This window comes from Anastrepha obliqua, chromosome 3, assembly GCF_027943255.1.
Source record: "Anastrepha obliqua isolate idAnaObli1 chromosome 3, idAnaObli1_1.0, whole genome shotgun sequence".
NCBI lineage: Eukaryota > Metazoa > Arthropoda > Insecta > Diptera > Tephritidae > Anastrepha > Anastrepha obliqua.
In genome coordinates, this window is record NC_072894.1 from 22,912,715 (window position 1) to 22,936,871 (window position 24,157).

At 36.1% G+C, this 24,157-nt stretch overlaps 1 protein-coding gene across 1 annotated transcript in view; it reads right to left on the reverse strand.

Moving 5' to 3' along the window:
* Positions 1-24,157, reverse strand: part of LOC129240739 (uncharacterized) — a 41,942-nt gene that overhangs the window by 8,708 nt on the left and 9,077 nt on the right. Inside the window, exons 3-6 of the mRNA XM_054876711.1 lie at positions 18,359-18,448; positions 18,241-18,246; positions 12,175-12,247; positions 1,610-2,277 (exon numbers count right to left, since the gene is read on the reverse strand). Coding sequence (XP_054732686.1) covers positions 1,610-2,277; positions 12,175-12,247; positions 18,241-18,246; positions 18,359-18,448 — 837 coding nt within the window. The remainder of the gene's footprint in view (positions 1-1,609; positions 2,278-12,174; positions 12,248-18,240; positions 18,247-18,358; positions 18,449-24,157) is intronic.

The following is a 24,157-nucleotide window of genomic DNA, read 5'->3' on the forward strand; positions in this document are numbered from 1 at the left end:
TGCAAAGAAACGTCCGCATATGGCATAGAAAAAAATTTTGTGTCATCAAGACAAACAACCCACTGTGTCATAAGTCAATCAAAACAATGGCAAACTTTCATACATGAATTCAACCTCGAATTGGTTCCACATCTACCGTATTCGCCAGAATTGGCTTCCAGCGACTACTGGCTGTTCGCAGGCCCGGAAAAAAATGCTCGCCGGTAAGAAATTTCGCTCGAATGAAGAGTTTATCGCTGAAACTCAAGTCTATTTTGAGAGGCAAAAGTTCAATCGTTCTACAAAAGTGGTATTGAAATGTTAGAGCGGCGCTGGAATGATTGCGTTGTTCTTGATGAAAAGTACGTTGATGAGTAAAGGTAATTTTGAACGAAAAAGAAGGCTCGGGACTTTTCAGTCCATGTATATAGCGGTAAAGGATTGCAAATAAAAAAGTGAAACAGCAAAGTTACATAAATAGTTCACTACAAAAGCGGGGTATATTTGCTACTATTTTATAAAGGCATTTTTTTAGTAACAGTTTCAGATTTAGTATATTAAAAAATTATAATGAATAAATATCTAGGCAAATAAAGTTTTAAGGGGTAACACCACTGTAGAAATTTCAAAAAATTGATTTTTTTTTTAAAGCTTAAAAAATTCTTTGAACCTTTTAAAATACAGAACAAAAAGTTTTATACGTTACCGAAGTCTATTTCATAAATATTTTAAGCTTTTAACCAAGTGTTAGTGACTGCTACCTAACGACTTCTCCAAATTTCCAAACTTTAAACGCGTTTTTCTCAAAACACGTTTTCTGAAATTGGCACGCAGCATAACTCAAACAATTTTAAATATTTTTAATCAGGTTTTTCACTACGTCTGTATAATAACCTTCTTAAGAGAAGAGCGTAGGAGATTTTCGATAGATTAATTTAAACGATTGTTATAATTATTTAAGTGCCGTTTTTTTAGTCCAAAATAGAGTTTTTTCCTTCAAATGCTTGCTAATTCCACAAAAATAAATATTTTTTAAATCCCCTACGTGTTTCTCTAGCTATTCTTATCTAGATTAAGAAAAAAATGTTTCTTTGTCCCAGATCAAAATTTGCACCCTCTGTGCTGCGTGCCGCGGAGCTCTTTCAAGAGAAACCACATTACAAAAATGTCTCCAATGCCGCCATTTTGTAAAATTTTTCGATCAAACTTTGTAGTTTTGTATTTTAGTATATAAGTAATAACTTCCCAAATCAGAGTGATTGTTTCCCCTTTCCTTCTATACAAAAAAATTCTTTAAAAATCGTGTTTATTTAACGCGTGTACAGTGGTGTTACCCCTTAAATGTATGAAACTGAAAAGTCCAGAAAATAAATTCGGGTTAGCTAAAAATGTTTTGTGATTATATTGAATAAAATTGTTATTTTTTGGTATATTTACTTATATGTATATATATATTTGAATAGATGTGCATGTATGTAACAAACGAAATAAAAGTAAAAATTAAATCGAAAAACTAGATAAAATAAAAATTGAAAATTAGTTAAAACATGTTAAATAGCAGTAAAAAGAAGTAAGGTATTGCCAATATTATTTATATACTTTATATTAAGCATATGATGCAATATTATTATTCCACAAGTGATGGATTAGTCACATGCTCGTTGGTATTTCGGTTGCCAGCGACGGCGGCACGCAGCGTTTTACGCAAGAAACTCTCTTTACGTCGTTGAGTACTTTTCTTTGGCGTATCTTTGGCACTTTGCTCTGCAAATTTGCCCATTGCAATGCCAACACCATTTTCCTCACTTTTCGCACTACCAGCGCTAGAAATCGAGACGCCATCATCGCTAGCTCGACGCGCTGGTGTACCAGGCGTTAGGCTATCATTGCTTTTATTTAGTTGCATATTTAGTGGTGTTGCGGGTGGCGACATTGCCTCAGATCGCTTGGAAAGATCTTGCTCGGGTGAGAATAAGGACATGGCCATTGCCTTTTTGGGACGCTGCCGTGAAGTAGGCGCTGTCGCTGTCATAACTGATTGCGCCCGCGTCACGCTGGTCTTACTGCTGGGTGTCATTGTCGAGTAGGCTTTCGAAGCGTATTTTTTGCTGCGTACAGTGCCACCGCTGGCACCCTTCAATAGCGAGCGCGCCCAGTTGTTATTGTAAGGCTCAATTTCATGCGCATAGAAATCACTGTAGTACTCACTGCTGAAGGTTGATGGCGAAACGCTGGTGCTTTGTTTGCTGTAGTCCAATGGCTTATTGCCACTCCAGTCCACTAGATCACGATTGGCTTCTATGGGGTGCAAAAATGAAAGGTAATTCGTTAACTAAAATGAAATCGGAATATTTGGGATAAGAAAAAATAATATAACTAATAAGAACTGAGATCTATGTGCGTATGTACATAATATGTATGGCATTCGCTTGGGAACGCTTTGTATGAGCGGGCTCTGTTGATTTTACGCTTATCTTTTCAACTTCCTTGATCGATGATAATCGTTTGAATATGCCGCCATAGAACATAAACACAATAAATTCGTCAAACAACCAATAACCGAAAACTACTACAATAACAAAAACTACCAACCATTGACGCTTCTATGTCAATATCAACTTGCTCCCAAAATTATATTTTAATACTCATGTGCCCCAACGGTGCACCATATCTTGAACTGATATCGTTGAATAATCACCGAAAATCACAGTCAACTACTATGTAAATATTGAAACCATAATTGAGCAATTAAAAGGATTCTCATTTATAGAGAACAACAACAATGAACTACGTTTTTAGTTATCACACAATTCAATTGAGCAAATAAATTAAAAAAATAATAATAATGTACGGGCATATGCACTCGTATGTATGTATGTAAGTATGTACATGGCAGGAGGTATACAGTATGCGGGTAATAAAAAAGAAATGCTGCCGAAAAACAATCGATTGGTTCGATTGGAAATAATTATAGATATCACCGCAGATAGACAAATTTAGTAGAAAAAGTGTAGTTAAATAGAAATTACAGTCTGGTAGGTAGATAAAATAGATTGGCGGGCGATAAGGCTAAGTTATCGTTTATTTAACTTTAAAGTCCAAAGTGTATCTGGCGGCAGTTAATCGTCCGAAACTGAAAACGTTTTCGCTCAAAAGTGAATATGCAGGGTGGTCCATATAGTCGAACATTTTCTATTTCTTTCGGTATATTTTTGCTTTATTCGAAAGAGCAAGCATTTCATTCATGTGGCTGCTTCGACTGGCTTCGCAGTGGATATATCACCGGGATCAAAATGCTCCCGGAATATATACAGAAAATTAAAAATACAAGTTTATTCCTCAAAAATTATGTTAGCTATCGTCTTCAAAGTACTCCCGAACAACTGTAACGCACTTATGCCAGCGTTTAATCCAGCTCTCGAAAGATTTATGGAACTCTATTTGTGGTATATCCGTCAGAGCCGTCTTTGATTTTTCTGTTACTTCCTTTCCGCTGTTAAAAAGCATTCCCCGTAGTGGTTTTTTGACTCGATCAAAGCGAAAAAAAACGCAGGGAGCCATATAAGGTGTAGTCGATGCTTGTTGGATGGTATTCGTTCAGTTCTTGGTAAAAAATTCGGGGATAATGATGGCACTGTGCGACGATGCGTTATCATGGAGCAACATCTACGAGTTGTTTTCCGAAAATCCATTCTTTTTTTGCGAAATGCTTCATGCAAATGTCTCATTAAAAAAATAGTGATGCAAAATCCCTTCTTTTTTTGCAAAATGCTTCATGCAAACGTCTCATTAAAAAAATTCGTGGTGCACAATACCGTAAAACGATGTGTTTTCTTAGTTCATTCGGAGCTCTTCACTCACTCTGATGCCTGGATTGCGTGTCATACTTATAAACCTACGTCTCGTCTCCCGTAGTGATGCGTTTGACGAATATTGAGCCGGATTGAGCCTTGGAAATCGTGTCTTTTGTGATATCATGAAATTCGGGTCCATTGGGACCATCTTTGCAGCAACACGGCGAAACTCAAACCATTAACTACGACGTCCTGAACGGGTCCATAAGAAATGTTTAAGTTCTCTGCCAGCTCTCTGATGGCACTTGAACATCACTTTTTTTGATGTTTTAATCAGTTTTCGATGTCAAAGGCCTGTCACTAGCGTTGCCTTACTGGATGGACTCAACGGCTGTTTTCTTTAGAGTAACATTACCAAAACAGTTTCTCAACATTTCTAAGGTTTTTACACCAATGAATCCATTTTAACGCAAAATTTAATACAAACTCCTTGTTGCAAATTCAAAAACCATTTTCAAAACTGTAAAAAATCGGAAACAACTGCAGATGTAATATAGATTAACTCAAGACGGTGTAACTTTTACAAATGTCAAGCAGGCGCGATAAAATTTGGTAGGAATGTTGACCAAAAATGTGGCAACTTAAAAGAAAAAAAACAAAACTCAAATCAGTTGACTTAGAGTGTCACCTGGTGGATGTGCCGGGAACTATTTAATTAAGGTGGTATATTTACTAAAGATGCTAACCCTTAGATATAGAAATGTCGGTGGTTTCTAAGTACGAAAAATCACGGGGCTCGTTGTTATTATATGAATCCTGGAACAAGTTAAACAGGTCTATAAAGTTCACTTTTTTATGACACGGTGCTATTTTCCAATGTAAATAGTTTTGTGTGCACCGAATATGATTATGGGGTCCAAAAGTACCTTTCACGTCATGGGTTTTAGAAAATTAAGAACAAAAGTCCATAAAACCGTGTTATTGCGTGTTTTTACCTCACCTTTTCTCAAAAACCAGACATGCTAGAGACTTCAACTTGTACTCAAATTAAAGCTTATGGACTTGTTCGAGCCACACAATAAGATCATCTGTATTGCAGCACTTATAAACTTTGGCAATGATATTGCAAATGCTTGTCTGATACTTTTTTGATGTTCGGCAATTATTTTGTATAGATAGGTGAAGGTGATTGAAAATAGTGGAGTTCTCTATAAATATCTTCCTTGATAACTTCGATAGAGACGGCAATTTACTATTGGAAATGACAAAGTAAAGAAGCAATCGTGCAAATGAAAATTTTATGATGCCGATTTAAAAGACTGTAAAGACCGACACCAATGACCAAAAGATTTAAAAGGCGCCCAATAATGGTCGCATTTTCGACAGTAAGAAAGCTATACTTTTGCCAAAGATCAAATCGCAAATTATAATAAGTTAAGCTCATAAAAATGACTACTTGAACCATTTTGGGGTTGCTGATTAAAAATTCAAGGCTAATTTTCCAAAATTTAAAATGCGGACTCAAAATTAAACAGTTGAGTTGAGGCCATCAATCTCAAAACTTTGGAGCTGTTGAATGCCAGAATCCTGTTCAGGCTACGAAAATACATCGGAAACCAATCTCATATCAAAAATATGCAACGTTCCTGTGTCATGCAAGGAATTCAATTTTATTAAGAGGAAGCTTATTAAGATGCTTGTAAAATTTCGAAAAAAATTTTTTTTTCATAAAATGTTAATATAATCCTTTAAGAATATGTCAAAAAATTTTTAGAACGTAAATTTAAGTATTTGTTATTTTATAGACCGTCAACGTGACGACTCTATTCTTTGCGTTCGAGCGCAGTGAGAGGTATAGTTACGTTGCCGACTTTAAACGCGTTTTCTCAAAACTATTGTATATTTTTCGAATTGGCGTACACGATAACTCGAAAAGTTATTGATCGATCTCCCTGAAATTTTGCACACACCTTTTTTATGATATTACTCTCTATGTAAATTTTCAATTTTGAAAATTTTTCGAAAAAATAATTTTTCCGGAGCAAAAATATGTAGTATTTTAAATGATTAAAATAAAAAAAAAATTATATTATTTTAATGTAGGTATAACTTCTTCATTTTAAATAATTTTAATGAATCAAAATTGTATGTAGATATTGTACATAGGTACGTGTTCATTGGGTGTTTTTTTTTTATCTGCATGAGAACTATCGATATCGATAACTATGGTTTGATAGTGGAGAATGGCAAACTGTTTTGACATTTCTGTTCAATAAGGCTTGGCAAGTCTTCCTGAATCATTTAACGCCACAACAATATTTCAAATTATGGAAATTTACTTTGTAACAGATGATAAGTGAATCTGTTTGCGAAGCTCATAGAGCACTGGCGGTATCAACGGTTCTTCATTCTTTCGAAATGAGGAAGGAGCTGCCGTTACGGTGAATAGAGAGCGCTGTTGAGCCATGCTGACTGAATTTTTGTTTCCAAAAATGAATCAGTTCAATATCGACTACATTTGATTCCAACAAGGCGGCGCAAATTGCCACACAGCGCGCTTAACAATCGATTTATTGATATATTTAAGCCACCACCACATAGCCGCGGCGGACATATGCCGGATATCAAAAAATAAATGCCATGAAATTAACTTCCAGATTAGAAAACAAAAAATTTATTCCAACAATATTTTTTTTATTTTTATTATCATTTTAAGCTCTCAAGCTCTTAGAAAACAACCGATGCAATGTGGCACAAAATTAATCATAAATTTTGTCTTTCAGTAACTTTTTTATTAAAAAAAAAACACAATAATTTTGAGTGATGCAAATTTTTATTTTAACCTTTACGCGCTCAATTGCTTCTTTGTCTGCAGTTGTCGAGCTAGCAAGTGCCAGATATGATTGACGTACAACCCCATATGTTAAAATTATTAATTTTTCGCTAGAGTAATTAATTTTGCACCGCCTTGTATAAAAATGCGCCTCCTCCTCCAATTTCTGGTGCGCGTCTTGACATTTTACAGAAATGGAGGGACCTACAGTTTCAAGCCGACTCCGAACGGCAGATATTTTTTATAAGGAGCTTTTTCATGGGAGTCATATACTCGGAGGTTTGCCATCGTCTGCCGAGGGCGACCCACAAACAGTCCGTTATTGCCGCAAGCCCTACATTTCAGATACAGGGTGGCTGATGAAAGCCGCTACCAAAAAAAAATTGAATAACTTTTTTCCTTTTAAGTTATCTGTTCCATTTTTGTTTTAATTTGCAGATTGATCTTTAAAATTTATTAAAATGGATAACTGGGACACGCAAACAAGAATTTGGATAGTCCGCCGCTATCACACACTGGAGTCCGTAGTTTTGGTACAGAGAGAGTACAGGCGGATGTTTGGCGGCGATCCCCCGAGCAGATGGACCATAATGAGACTGGTGAATAATTTTGCTGAGCAAGGAACAGTCGCAAGAAGGCCTTATCATCGAAACCCACCAGTTAGGACGAAGGAAACGATCGCTGCTGTAGCTGTAGCTATACAAAGCAATCCAAGGGTTTCAACAAGAAGCTTATCTGCTCAACTTGGTGTCAGCCGACAGTCTTTGCAAACAATAATGCACAAAGATTTAGACTTATTTCCCTACAAAATTCAAATGGTTAACAAACTGAATGCAGCAGACTTGCCGATTCGCTAGGAATTTTGCCAGAAGATCCTGCAAATGGTGGAAGAAGACCAAAACATGTTAAACTGCCTTTTCATGTCTGATGAGGCCCATTTCGATTTAAACGGCAATGTGAACAAACAAAATTGTCGAATATGGAGTACTTCTAACCCACAGATACTCCACGAGACGGAATTGCATCTTCTTCGCGTGACAGTGTGGTGTGCGGTTTCTTCACGCTGTATTGTCGGGCCTTATTTTTTTGAAGAAAATGGTCACACCGTTACGGTTACTGGAGACCGTTATTTGAAAATGCTGAAAGAATTTTTCTATCCAGAACTACGCCGAAAGAGAATTCCTTTCAACTCTGTGTGGTTTCAACAAGATGGGGCAACGTCTCACATAGCCCAGACTGTTATGACAGAGTTGCGACGAAAATTTCCCAATAAACTGATTTCAAGAAACTCCGAATTTCGTTGGCCCCCCAGGTCGCCTGACCTTACTGCACCTGACTTTTTCTTGTGGGGTTTATGTAAACAAGAAGCTTATAAAACAAAGCCAACAAATTTGGATGAACTAAAACAATCCATTCGGGCAACAATTGCGGCTATTCCTGTCGCAACTCTCAAAGCAGCAATGAACAACTTTTTACTAAGATGCCGCACTTGTGTCAACGAGCATGGGGGGCATTTAAATTCAATTATTTTTAAAACTAGTTAAGCTACATTTAATAAAATTTAATGACCTTCAACTTGAAAAAAAAAAATAAATGAATTTTATACACTAAAAAAAAAGTTATTTGAGTTTCTTAATGTAGCAAAATTCATCAGCCACCCTGTATTAACAGAAATAAGAGATTGGAATTCCCCAAACGCTATATAAATGATCCAGAGTCGCTTTGGGAAAGCGTAATATTCAGTGATGAGTCGAAATTTAATGTTTTCGGATCAGATGACCCTCCAAAAGTTTGGCGAAAAGAAAATACAGAACTGGATGAAAGAAATCGTATTCCTACCGTTAAGCATGGAGGAGCAAATGCAATGGTTTGGGGCTGCATAGCTGCATCTGGAGTAGGTAAAATGGTTTGTAATGATGTTAAAATGGGTAAACATTTGTATTTAAAAATTTTGAAGAATAATTTGCATGATAGTGCCGTTAAACTTGGACTGGATGCTAAAGGGTTCTTATTTCAACAAGACAATGACCCAAAACACTCATCTTATCTCGTGCAAGAATGGCTTATTTACCACTTCAAGCAGTTTTAAACTCCACCTCAAACACCGGATCTGAACCCCATTGAGCTTGTCAGGGAGGCCTGAGAGAGAAGAATCAGAAAGCATAAAATAACATCAAAGGCGTCACGAAAGATAGCTCTATGGTAAGTGTTGAGTGGGAGAAAATTGCAGCTATTGAAAGCAAGGTATTGGTAAAAAGTATGCATCGACGTTTGGAAGCAGTTATTAAAGCTAAAGGTGGGCCAACAAAGTACTTAATACTCGTTGTTTCTATTATTTTTTTTATAATATATTCTATGTACGAAAAATATTTTTGCATAAAATAGTGCCTTATTTCGTTATTACCTAAAGTTCTCTAATTCCAGAGATGAATTTGGAAGTTTTTGTTCCTTAACACGTTCCCGCCGGCGCTGTTATTCATGGTCTTCGCCTACAGACGGCAACGTTTACATCTTTTCGCTCTATCGGAAGCGATTGCAGGTTATATAAAACGAAATTTTTTCATAAGGGTAGTCGTTTATGGCTTCTCATCTCATAGGTACCGTTTAATAAAGTACCATTGGTGGTACGCGCTGCCTAAAGACGCAATCTTGTGCGGGCCACCGCTGGTACACGCCGCCTCATGAAGCAGATTTGTGCGAGCCACCGGTGGTACGCGCCGGCGTGAACGTGTTAAATATTGAATAAAAATGTTATTTTTTACGAATATACGAGGTGTGTTCAAAAAATATCGTGAATTTTGTGTTTTTTTTTTCAAAAATTATTTAGTTATTCATCTATTTTATCCCCTTCAAAGAAATCCCCATGTGCCAACGTTTGTTTCAATCTTCGAAGCACTTCAAAAAATCATTTTTTTGATCTTGATCAGCTCCTCCTTCGATGCCAGTCTTTATCTCGCCAATCGTAGCGTAGCGTCGTCCTTTCATGGGCCTCTTCAGTTTCGGGAACAAGAAAAGGTCACAGGGCGACAGATCTGTGGACTAAAGTGGCTGTGGCATCATTAGTGTGTTGTTTTTAGCCAAACATCGCGCACAAGCAACGATGTGCGAGTAGGGGCGTTATCGTGATGCAATGCAAATTTTTGTTCTTCTACAAATTCGGGCGTTTCTAGCGGATTTCTTCGCGCAAATTGAGCATAACTTGCAGGTAATATGCCTTATTGACTGTTTTACCCTGTGGCAAGAACTCATGATGCACTACACCCCTGCAATCGAAGAAAACGGTAAGCAAAACTTTTACATTCGACCGAACTTGGCGCGCTTTTTTCGGTCTTGGTTCGTGCGACAGCTTCCATTGAGATGATTGAGCTTTGGTTTCCACGTCATAATCATAAACCCACGATTCGTCACCAGTTATGACCCTCTGGAGCAAATTTGGGTCGTCGCGGACAGAGTCCAACATCTCATTAGCAATGTTCATGCGTTGCTGCTTTTGGTCGAAATAGAGCAGTTTTGGTACGAATTTTGCGGTGACCCGTCTCATGCCCAAATCATTGAAAAAAATCGAATGGCAAGTGTCAATCGATATGTGTAGGTCCTCAGCAACTTCTTTAACTGTGATTCGATGATTGGCCAGTACCATTTTCTTCACTTCATCAATTTTTTCGTCTGTTATGAAGTGTTCGGGCGTCCGGTACGCTTTTCGTCGTTCACATCTTCTCGGCCTTCTGAGAACTTTTTGTACCACCGATAAAAGCTGCTTTGGTCCAAATCAGCTTCTCCGTATGACACAGTCAACATTCGGAATGCATCCGCGCACTTAATTTCGTTTTTCACACAAAATTTGATACAGGTTCTTTGATCCATCTTTTTGAATAGGTAAAAATCGAAGACGAGCTGAAACACGTGCATGCAAAGCAGCTGTCAACAATTAACTGAATATTCAAAATGGCCGAACTTGTCATTAGTAATTGGCATTAGTAATACTTTTTCGCGATACTTTTTGAACACATCTCGTATATATTAAAATTTGGGTTTTGACGTGATAACGTCTTATAATTCAATTTAACAGGCTGCACGCACGAAAAAATGTGTCGTTACCTTGCTCATTGCCGTTACCTTGCTTATTTGTCGTTACCTTGCTCATTGCCGTTACCTTGAATGAACTGCAAGCGAAAGCGCGGAGCGAACGACAAAGCAAACAAAGCAAACGAACGGCAACGTTCGACATCTTGCTCTCTCCTACTTAAGTGAGCGTATATGTGTATGTATATGCGCATATGTACATATATAAATTCACGTATTTGTATTTGCATATGCCTTCTTATTGATTATTATTAATTTGATTTACTTGAAGAATTTAAAATAAAACCAAGTTTGTTAATAATACCTGTTGTTGTAATGTTATTATTATTTTTTGACGTGATAACGTCTTATAATTCTATGTAGCCAGCTGCACGCACCAAAAAATGCGTCGTTATCTTGCTCATGCGTCGTTACCTTGCTTGAACAGCATATTATGTTATGTTATGTTATGTTATGTAATGTTATGCTATGTTATATTATGTTATGTAATGTTATGCTATGTTATGTTATGTTATGTTATGTTATGTTATGTTATGTTATGTTATGTTATGTTATGTTATATTATGTTATGTTATGTTATGTTATGTTATGTTATGTTATGTTATGTTATGTCATGTTATGTTATGTTATGTTATGTTATGTTATGTTATGTTATGTTATGTTATGTTATGTTATGTTATGTTATGTTATGTTATGTTATATTATGTTATGTTATGTTATGTTATGTTATGTGATGTTATATTATGTTATGTTATGTTATGTTATGTTACGTTATGTGATGTTATATTATGTTATGTTATGTTATGTTATGTAATGTTATGTTATGTTATGTTATGTTATGTTATGTTATGTTATGTTATGTTATGTTATGTTATGTTATGTTATGTTATGTTATGTTATGTTATGTTATGTGATGTTATATTATGTTATGTTATGTTATGTGATGTTATATTATGTTATGTTATGTTATGTTATGTTATGTTATGTTATGTTATGTTATGTTATGTTATGTTATGTGATGTTATATTATGTTATGTTATGTTATGTGATGTTATATTATGTTATGTTATGTTATGTTATGTTATGTTATATTATGTTATGTTATGTTATGTTATGATATGTTATGTTATGTTATGTTATGTTATGTTATGTTATGTTTGTAAAGTATATTATGTTATGTTAATGTTAACTCATTCTCTATATCCATACAAAATATCTATCAAACAAATAAAATTAAAATTTTCTTTTGAAAAATGCAACCATTCAATAAGTATTTTCTTATGACGTTATCACGTTAAACTATCGTCAGTAAACCGACTTTACAGACAACCTCTTTTTTTGTATAAATCGTGCTAAGTATCTAGTGTATTTGTTTATAAACCTGTGAGTGTACGAATAAATTCTGTGACCACTGTATAAATTTGCTGTACTATATTCACTTGTGTAATTATGGAATTTGTAATTAATAAATTTTCAAAAACTTACTGTAAACATTGACGAGCAGCTCAAAAACATCATTGCGTCCAAATTGCATGGATACATGTAAGGGAGTGTAGCCCTATAAAGAAGAAACATTAAGAACAATTAAAAACCACAAGAACCTACCATCAAGCAAAAGGCTTGAAATTACAAATGACAAAACAACCAACAACAAATCAAATTAAAAAGCTGACAAATTTAAAGTGTAACACGTCCAACAGGCAGCCGGAATAAATTTTTGAGAAGCGCTACGAATTTGCAACTTATTCTGTATGTGGTATAACAAATATGCGCACATCCATACATACATGTAGATAAATATGGATATGTGAATATATATATACTTGCATATGTGTGCGTGTGTGTGACTTATCTTCGGAAAGAAATTGTCAATCAAGTATGTAGCATTTTAAAATTTCACCGAAATTGACATTGTCTCGGCTGCTGTTGTGTAACATTTCATTTCATTTGTTGTAGCAATTTGAAATCTGTTACATGATTTTCGTTATATTCAATTTCACAGCGAATACGAAATTTTACAAGTGGCAGAAGGCAAATATGCACTGCATGCACACACAGTCAAATACGCAAATATAGACTGGCATATCGAAAGTGTGAAGATTTTTTGTTTTTAAAATGCCTCCTGGGAGGTGTGAGTAGCAAAAAGGGTTGTGACGACATCCTGCCCATTTATAGGTAGTATGTACAGGATCGCACAGCATATGTCACATTTGTCGATAAAATGCAAAGGAAAGTGACTGACAGGCGCAACATTTCAATTGAAAATTGTACTCTGTTTTTTTTTGGCATGTTTTAAAATCGAAGACATCGAAGCGTACTTGCTGTGAAATAATAAAATGTGACTTCATTTTGCATGAATTCATAATATTATATATTGCAGTGTAAAATACTTACACACATACAAAATATTCATGTATGTATGCAGCTATGGATGTATGCATTGGTACTATATGTAAACTGATTTCAGTAGGAATGAACATTTTGTCGATTTTAATATTTAAGTAGATAATGACATGCAAACATATACATATACATTTATAATAAATTATAAACTTATCTTACAATGGAAATATTTAGTACTCTCACAATTTTTTAATATTTTTGTGATTACAAACAATAACCGCTTAGTCTAAGTCGAAAGTTTTTTCTTGTACTACTGTGGGCAAAAAGTACGGTGAATTTGGTTGTAAAATGAAAAATCTTTATTTATTCTTGTAAATCAATTTCATCCCCTTCAAAATAATCCCCTCTCGATGAAATACACCTATGCCAACGATTTTTCCAATCCCCGAAACATGCCAAATAGTCCATTTCCGGTATAGCCATCAGCACCTTCTTCGATTCAGCTTTTATCTCCTCAATCGACTCGAAACGCGTTCCCCGGAGTGGTCTATTGAGTTTTGGGAATAGCCAGAAGCCACACGGAGCCAAATCAGGCGAATACGGTGGTTGCGGAACGATATGCGTGGAATTTTTGGCGAAATGGTCACGAAGAACGAGTGCCGTGTGAGACGGTGCATTATCGTGATGCAAAAACTAAGAGTTGTTGGCCCATAATTCTGGTCTTTTTAGACGAATTGCTTCATGTAAACGACGCATAACGCTCAAATAATATTCCTTATTAACAGTTTGGCCAGGTGGAAGGAATTTATAGTGCACCACACCACGAAAATCGAAAAAAACTGTCATCATGACCTTTATTTTTGAACGACTTTGACGTGCTCTTTTCGGTCTGGCCTCGCCTTTACCACGATATTCGCTTGATTGGTCGGTTGTTTCAGGGCCGTAAGCATAAATCCAAGTCTCATCTCCCGTAATGATGCATTTGAGCTTGTCCTGATAGTCTGAAAGCATTGTTTCACACACATCAACGCGACGACTTTTTTCCAAGAAATTGAGAGTTTTCGGTACCAAATGAATTTGACTTTTCGTAGGCCCAAATGGTCTTTCAAAATGATTTTCACAGATCCTTCTGATATTCCGATCATATCAGTAAGGTCTTTAACAGTCAACCGACGATTTTTGAGCACTAACTCCTTCACTTTATTGACGTGTGGGTCATCTGTTGACGTCGATGGTCGTCCGGAGCGCTCAAAGTCATCAACACGTTCTCGACCCTCTTTGAAGTCTTTGTACCAGTTATAAACATTTTTGGTAAACACAAGCGTAAATATATTACTGATAATGACATTCACATGAAAGTTGAGCGATATTTTAATCCCGCGAAGTTTGACAAATAAATTCACCTTACTTTTTGCCCACAGTAGTATACAAGAAAATGGGTCATCTACGTTTGAAACTTTGGATAGTTATAAGTAAGACACTAATGATTGGTTTTTCAAGGCAGGTTCTTTATTTGAAAGTATGTACATTCCTTACGGCTACTTTTGCAACACTTTTTCATTAAAATTACTTCCTTGACTGGTCTTACAGTAGCCGATGCGATTAACCTAATTTTTCAGCAAAGAAAACATAAGGCCTCTTTTTTCGCGAATAGATGAAGCAAATAAAACATATGTCGGCAAGGCGGGAAGAGAGCTGCATTAAATTACATGCGCTGGTAAGGCAGTGCGGCCTAATGAGCTATAGCCATACTCGCTAGCGGGGAATCTTACTCGATAACTTTGTTGTTGCTTTCGCTTTCAAATTTTGCGTCAAGTTAATCGAGCTGTCTCTATGTGAACGGGGAAATGACGAATACAAGAGGCCAATAGATGATTAGATGCGCAACTCTCTCATTTAATGTGACGCCGCGTTCAGGAACTCGTTTGTGTACTTGGCAGTACTAAAAGATTTCTGAGCTGAAATGGCGGGCTACCAGAAATAAGGCACTGAAAACAATTGACGGAAACAGTTCGGATTTTACGTTAATGCCGCGATACACAAATTTTGCAGAAATTTATATTCAAATAGGTGGGAAATATAAAAATGAAGAAGGTGAATATTAAAGTTAGCGCAAGGTTGAGGTTTCAAACTAATAATTTTATCAGTATTTATATAAATATTTATTATTAAAAGTAAAGAATAAGTGAATTTGAGGATGCGTCGGGGAACAATGAGTTTTCAACTACCCAAGTCAGTGGAAGGAGATAATGTAATTGTGTTCTCTTAATTTGTGATTAATTAATCGAAGATTTTTTCTCAACGATAAATATTTTTGTATAAACAATTTAAGGCCGAAATTTTGGTAAAAAATCGATTTTGTTTTTCAGAAACCGCCATTTTCTCAAAAAAATTTACTTAGCTTATTGCTTCGTTTGATTACTAGATTTAACATTACTTTAACGAAATCTGTTTGGTTTTTTTTGTTTCAGAGGATCCAGTTCAGAGATTTAGTGATCACCGCAAAACGTCTTTTTTGACAGGAGCTCCCGGAGATCAGCTATAGCTTCTTTCCAAATAAATATTTTTAATAATACTAAGTCTTAAAATACAGTTAAAAGATAACATAATATGTGTACACATTTTTAGATCAAGAAATTTAAAAGTTTTCTCAGAAAAAAATCTATAAAACTCGATTTTTTTCGGCCTTCTAACTGTATATAACCCCTAAAGGGGGGAAACCAGTTTAGACTAAGCAAAAAATCGAAATTTTTTTATGGCATAAATTGTTAGTATAACTACTCAAGATTATGTGGTAAAAATTTTAAAAGGAAATTCGCATTATTCCCGATTCTATGAGCACTTAAGTGACCGCCCGTCGGTTTGGCACCGTAGCACGCGGTAGTTAGAACGGCGTTTTTCTCGAAACGACATTTTTCAACTGGTGGGCACTCTAGCTCAAAAAGTTATCGACCAATCGTTATGAAATTTTTGGAGAGTGTTCTCTATTCAATTTTAATTTATATGAACCTTATTCTTGGATTATATTATTATTAAACATATTTTTTTAAAGCAAAATAGATGAAAAAATATGGTATGAAAAAATGACATTGTGTTCAAGCGCCTCAAAAACATGCACTTTTCAATATTATTTTATCAAAATTAGGTTCATATTCTTAGGAAACATGTTGTGAATGAAAAAAAAAATTGTTGTTGATTACAGAAAAAAATTGCAACTTCAGGAATGCCCACCAGCAAGATACTCGGATGGCGATCGTCTATGGTTGCGAGCTCTAACGCCACTATTTTCAGCGGAACTGGCTTGAAAAAATTTAAAAGTGTACTTAAAAATATGAATAAAATACCCTCTAAGTTTAAACAATTTTTAATTATTCCTTCCTTGTTAAAAAAATTCACGAAAAACATAAAAACTTCGGCCTTCTAAACCGATTTCCCCCCTTAAAAGTTAATTTCGTAAATTTGTTGTTTTAAAAATTTTTTTTTGTCACCCACTTTCTACCTTCTATTCAAAAATTGCAATATTTTTTATATTTCTTTATAATTTTGTTTTTGGTAGTTTACGTTATTATTATTTTCGTAGTTTATGTTTGATACATTAAGTTAGGCTAGCCTGGTTGGCAATAAGCCACGCATAGCCGTTTTGGTCCCTAATGATACCAGATGGAGACCGACCTCTATGAACACTTAAAGTGGGTACATATCATGTACCAGCGCTTTTGGCGAATCTAAGCAAAGGTGTGCGTGAAATACTAATGACTTTAGAACGTAATTTTTTGGAAGGTGATTCGCCTTTTTCTACGTAAATTTTTAATTATCCCCAATGCTGTTCAGGCGTAAACGAACCCATATCGAAAACCGCAGCTGTAAGCATAATTATCTGTCGTAATACTTTTTATACAGTAAAAAAAATCAGTAATTCAAGTTTCAAACCCCAAAAGGTCTCAAAATAGTATCGAATAGTAGAAGCGGCGATTCCAACGATTAAAAAAATGAATAATAATTGGCGCGTACAGTTCTGTTAGGAGGAATCTACAGTTTTAAGCCGATTCCGAACGGCAAATGGTTTTTTATGAGGAGTTTTTTCAAAGCAGAAATACACTAGATCGCTGCCTAGAAAAAACTTGTTCTATCATTTTGCTGCTTCATGCACGAAGATTTGAACCTACGTTCTCCCGAATGGTACGAAATGCACGAATCCGTTCGGCTACGGCGGTCGCCTAATGATTGCCTTCTGGTAATATGGACGTTGAAAACGATAAAACTATGGAAATCACGGAATTGGTCTAACATATGAGGACGGTGCCCATGAACTGAAGATTATCCAAAAAACGTGTTTTCAGATCTTTTAAAGTTATCAATAAAAAGATATTGGCTCAACATGCTTAAGGGGGGACCCTCATTTAGACGGTCGAAAAATGCATCATTTTTGGGAATTTTTTTCTCAGGTAAAATAACTTCAAACGTTTTGTAATTCATAAAGTACTTTAATAAATGTCTTGACTGTCTACAAAAATTTTCGGAGAAGAAAAAAAACATTTTAAGTATGGAAATATACACCTCGTCCATGGCACCTCATTCTATCTGTGCACATTCTAGCGCTCTGAATTTTTTTCTGAAATAAAAAAACCAAATTTTTTTTAAAACTTTAGGATAATACCTTCGTGTGACATTTTGATTTAAAAAAAAATGTCGAAATTGATATTTTTTACCCAGTTTTATGTTAAAAGTGATTTTTAATGCTTAAAAATTGACTTTAAAATTACAAAAAAATATGAAAATCTTTTTTTTTTTTAAAACACTTAATGTCACATTGAAAACAATTTAATTATCTTTAAAATGAGCTATTGTAAAGCCTGATTGGTTCAATACAGCGTTCTCAATTGTGTACACAAAATCGAAAAATGATGTTTCGAGAAAAACGCGTTTAAAGTTTTGGATACAGGCGATCAGGCCACCCGTCGCGTCCTGTTAAAAATTTTGTCACTCCTTCAAAAATACAGATATCGACTTGAAATTTTGAAAGTATATTCTTAAATAGTTGTAGAATAGATTAAAATTATTTCCAAAAAATCGATTTTTTTGACCCGATAAATGAGGGTCCCCCCTTAAGAAACAGAAATAGTGATTTTTTTCGAAAGTACGATTTTCGCTTTAGGCGGTTATTGCTTGTGGCCACATACTTATTTCTGTGGTGTTTCATTCACTTACGCCATTCTGTCCACGTTGATTCGGCAAGCAGCAATTTGAAAGAAACAAACAAAGAAAAAATTATTATTTCAAAATGTTCGATAAATCATATCTATTTTCGAGTCCGATGAATACAAACCGTTCTAGCATTCACGTCTGCTTTGTACGTGCCGGCTATTAGTTTGACGACATCCTGGTTACCATGTTTAGCTGCCCAATGCAATGCGGTCTAGAAATACAAAAATTAATTGTAAAAATTGAAATAAAATATTGTAAATAAAAAAGTAGAAAATAGTAACATAAATTGTACGTATTCTTATGTATAACAAATAAGGAAGTGCTAAATTCTGTTCGGACTGAACTTTTTATATACGCGCACATTTTAGTAAAATTAATATTCACAAGTGCACTTAGGATCATTGAAGTTTTGGTGATTGAAAGAAGAGTGCGTGTTGGTAATGAATTGTTATATAAAGGGTGGTTAAATTTCAATGGCTGATGTTGAATGTGAACCACACCTAAACGTCAATGACACCGTTGGACTTCTTTCTTTGGGGTTATTTGAAAAACAAAGGTGTACTTCGATAAGCCAGCAACAATTCAAGAGCTAAAGGATGAGATAATTCGGCACATTAACGGCATATAACCTCAATTATGCCTCAGCGTCATCGAAAATTTGGACCATCGGATGGAGGTGTGCCGCCAAGGCTGCGGTATATTTTGTTCCATACGTATGTAATTGAGCCATACCTATTATTATGATAATAAAGAGAAATGACAATAATTTCCTAAAAAAATTGTATTTTATTCAAAATCAACACCGGCCCTTGAAACTTAACCACACTTTATAAAAACGATGAAGATTCGAAATATATATACAAGATGAAGTCCAAAATAAACAAGACTGGCGTCATTTAAAATTTTTTTTGATGGCGGAAACTTTTTAATGAGCTAGTGCGTTGGAAGTTACATCCCTTGCTGACTTCCAGTGAAAGCTTGGTGACAATCGGTTCAGTGGAAGCGAAGTTATTGCGTCTAAAGTGTCAGTATGTTTGTGTCATCGGTATAAAAATCAGTTTCAAACAAAGAGCTTTTGTTTTAAAATCGGTAAAACGTTTACCGACACATTTGAATTGATGAAAAAAGTTTATGGCGATGATTGTCTATCTTGTTGGTTGTGAGGACATAAATGACAATGAAGATACGGGTCGCCCAAAATTAATAATCACCTAAAACTCCATCGAAATTTTTCGTAAATTTATCAAAAATGAACCGAAATCATCGTTGAAAATTATGGAATCGTAGTTGAATATCGCCAAAACATCGATTTATCGCATTTGAACTGATAATTTGGGCTTATGAAAAGTCTGTACACATTTCATTCCGCACAAGTTAACTGAAGACCAAAAATTGCTCAGAATTTAACATTCGAAAGACCTCATTAAGGGTACCCGGTGGTCTAGAGCACGAAAATTTCACCTATTTTCACGATTTTTTTTTTGCCATTAAAAATTTAAAAAGCGATGTTTCAACTTTTCGGGCTTATTAGTACGTTTATTGAGCATACAAAAAATTTTTTTTTTTAGTTTTGAAATAATATTTATTATTATAAAAATGCCGATGAAGATGACCCTCTCGAAAAATCGAACTCGGACGGCGTAGATGATTTCGAGACATCTGAAACACAAAATTCTAGAAGATTCTTAATCAGAAATAGTGCAGTTATGGTCGGAACTAGAAAAGTTCGTAAAATCGGGTTTTTTCACTAGTTTTTTAGTTTAAAAAATAGGAAATTAATAGTTGGTTGAATAGTTTTTTTTTCATCCCCGCCGTGACGAAAAAAGTCGTTTTGAGATAAATGAGTTTAAAGTTTGCGCGCGGACCGCTCTCTACCTGGTTAATGGGCTGTAGAAGCTATAATAAAGGGAATTTCCGCATGAAAATTGCACAGTATATTCTTAAGATATTATACTTTCGAAATATCGAAAAAAAATCGATTTTTTGGAAATTCTAGACAACCGGGTGGCCTTAAAGAGGCGAGAAAAGACGAAAACTTCCCTTACATCATTGTAACTGATGATGAAAGTGCCGAATAGAAGGCCCCAAACGAGCCACCACCCAAAAAATCGCGTTTGGAGAAGTCAAAAATCAAGTCGATGTTCATTTGTTTTTGCGATTCCAAGGGAATTGTCCGCAAGGAGTTCGTGCCAACGGGCCTATCTTGGCGTTTGGAAGCGTTTGTTCCATCGTATTCGTCGAATTCGTCCTGAATACCGCGAAGAATGAAGGTGGTGCTTATTGGATGATAATGCATCATCACATCGATCCACTCTTGTGACTGATTGTTCGACTATAAATCGCATTTTAACCATCAAACACCTACCGTATTTGCCTGATATGGCTCTCTATGATTTCTACCTATTCGGAAAATTTGCATTTGGCCATGAAAGGAAAACGTTTTGCGTTCTCAGAGGCCATCCAACAGGCTTGTACCGACATCCTGAAAGACATTCTGGTCAATGACCTGAAACCCTCTTTCGAAAAGCTTTTAGTTCGCGCTAGAAAGCTTTGTATCGAGTCCAGGGGGAACTATTTTGAATAAATAAGCTCCAGTCGTTTCTATTTTACCTAAGTCTTGTTTAATTTGGACTTCACCTTGTATGCCTTCTCCCCGCCAATCACACCGACATGCAGAACAAAATTGACGAACTGTCCTCAACCTCATTGAATGCAGGGCTTAAAATAAATCACAAGAAAATGAAAGCCATGAAAATTCAATCCATTAGCAGCCGCCCGTTCCTCTTAAATGGTAATCAAATTGAGAACGTTGACACCTTTACCTACTTGGGTAGTATTATTGCCGCTAAAGATAGAGCGAATCTAGACGTTATCGTCAGAATAAATAAGGCGTATGCACAGCTCCGAGCTACCTGGTCTTCGAGCATCCTCAGCGTACATACAAAATTACGGATCTTTAAGACAAATGTACTATAAGTACTCTTGATTGGATCGGAAACCTGGTTCACAAATAATTGAATGGATAATAAAATTCAAAGATATGTGAACAGATTGTTTACGCAGGATATAGAAGATCTGGTGGCCCAGCATCATAAGTAACCACAATCTATACGAGCTGTGCAAAATCCAGCCGGTAGTTAACATGATAAAGTGAAGGTGGATTGGGCATACGCTTCGCAAGGACGCAAACGAAAACTGCCGCCAAGCACTGGATTAGAATCCACAAAGGTGCTCGCGAGGTTGGCCGTTCAAAAATATCTTGGAGGACAACTGTCCAGAAGGAAATTGAAACGCCAGGAAAAACTTGGAACGAAATCAAGCTTCTTGCAAAAAATTGAATCAGATGGAGGTGATTTACTGAGTCCCTATGCCCTAATGGGAGAAACAGGATCCGATTATGACGAGAAGACTGTCGGACACCCCAAGCCTCTCTGGCCTTGTTGGGCGAAATATGAAGAAAATTTCTAATTTTGATCTTGAAAGATAAAATCAGAAATGGAAGAACTAAAATGGTGAGACACTGTAGAGGGTGAACGATATGAAGTGTTATTAACTTCACACTACTTGTATCTGTAAAACAGCTCATGACATCAATGTCAAAATTGTTCCAATGACAGTTCAATATATTGTTTATAAGTCATCAAAAACATTTGCGTATTTTGGCTGGAAAATCTTAACCAGCCATTGTTCGTGAGCTCAGTCACCTCACAGTGAATAAAATGTTTGTGTATCGCACTATAAAGCGTTACAATGATACTAGTAGCATTGCAAAACGCTATGGAGGTGCACCAAAAAAACCGCAACAAGGCCAGAAATGGTTCCGAAAGTGAAGGCTCGACTTGAACGAAATCTACGTCGAAGTGGAAGAAAAATGGCCACAGAACTGAAAATATCGCAAGACAGCATTCGACGCATATTGAAAAATGAGCTCAAGGTCAAAGCTTACAAGTTCCAACGATCTTTCACCCCAGCAAAAAAAAAGTTCGGTGCGAAAGAGCAAAGGAGTTGTTGCGCTTCCACAAACGTGGCGAATTTCTTAACATTGTGTTTTCTGATGAAAAAAATTTCCCAATTGAGCAGTTCATATACACTCAATACGATCGTGTTTATTTGCCCGAACGCTCATACGAGAATTTGAGCCTACGTATGGCTACTCGAAACAATTTCCCATCGCAAGTAATGGTCACAATGATCGCTGATGGACGCTCTCTAATCGTTTTTATCGAGCCTGGTGTCAAAGTGAATGCGACTTATTATTGGGAAAATGTTTTAAAAGCTGCTTTAGAGTCGTGGACACGCAAACATTTCGGTCGTAGACCATCGACATTCCAACAGGACTCGGCAACGTCTCATAAAGCTCGTGTGAACCAAGAATGGTTAAAAAATCACGTTGCACATTTCATTTCGTCCACATTATTATTATTATTATTATTAGAAGGCCATTACGCACTGCGACCAGAGCTGATCTATTGTGAAAGGCCTATTTTGTAACCCTAGAGTTTTAGGCTTTTTAGAAATTTTAGCACAGTTTTGGGTTTGTTGTTCCAAAGATTGCATGGAGATACTACGATACCACCAAGGTGGTGAAGTCTTTGTCTGCCCAACGCAGGACATTCACAAAGCACATGTTCTGAGCTTTCTATGTCCATTTCGCAAAAGCGGCAGACATTGGTCTCGGATAGACCAATATTGTTTAGATGGTACCTCAGGCTGCAGTGACCTGTAAGGTATCCTGTTAAAAGACGCAGATCTACTCTGTTTAGTGAGAGAAGTTTGTCAGATATTCCTTTGTTGGGACTTAGGAATAGTTTGGCTTGACGCTGACCGGCACAGTTTAGCCAGTGTGCGGCAAGTTTTCTTTCCTCACATTTCCTAAGGAATTCATTAATGTGGCCTTTTGTCAGTCCACAGAAAGGCTCAGGACCAGTAAGTTGCATATTTGCTCCTTGTTTTGCAAGGTCGTCAGCCATTTCATTTCCCTCATGTCCTTCAGGTCCCGGAATCCAACATAGTGTTACTGTGTTGAGGTTTCGTCCACATAATGGCTTTCGAATTCGCCAGACGCAAATCCGATGGACTATTCCATCTGGTCCATTTTGAAGAGCAAGGTGAGGACTAAAAAATATGCCAGTATGGATGCGCTGAAAAAAGCGATTATACGAGAATGGGCCAAAATACCTCAAGATTATATTCGTGCAGCATGCAACTCATTTTTTGACCGTTTGTAGGCTATAGTCAAGGCAAAAGGTGGTCATATCGAGCTAAAGTGAATATATGCTGAAATTGTAATCATTTTTGAACAATTTTGGCTTTGAAAACTAATTTCACACAAATTGGTGGTGTTGGTGTTTTGAATAGATAACACTTCATATCGTTCACCCAGTATATTTGGCTTCATTGCTAATTCATGACAAGTCTTTATATATTTTTTTCGCTGTTTTATTAATTTCTACAACACTTTTTATACCACTTGCTAGTGGTTCTAGGGACTCTGCATGTAGCTCTTCTCAGTTTGACACAAAATTGGAATAATCAATTCAAATCCACTCCACTTCACTAAACACAATTTTTTAACCCCGTTCTGCTTCTTCACTAATTTGTTATTTACTGTAAGTCAAAAACAATATTGCACGCAAAGATGTACACACATATTTATTTATATAAAAATATGCATGCGTGTCACTTGAAGGTCGTGCAATGCAGTCAGAAGGTGCAACTTTCTAGGTACTTAGCAGCAGTTGCAACATGCGTCCTGTCGAGCGAGCGGACAAAGTGTCTCGATGTGTGTTAGCAACAAAAATTACAAGCAGCAAAACAAATCGTTGAGCAAAATAACACGATGTGCCATTAACAGGGACGAAAAATAAATTGCCCTGAAATAGTGAAGCGTTTGCAATAAGCCATTGTGCGAGCAATAAAA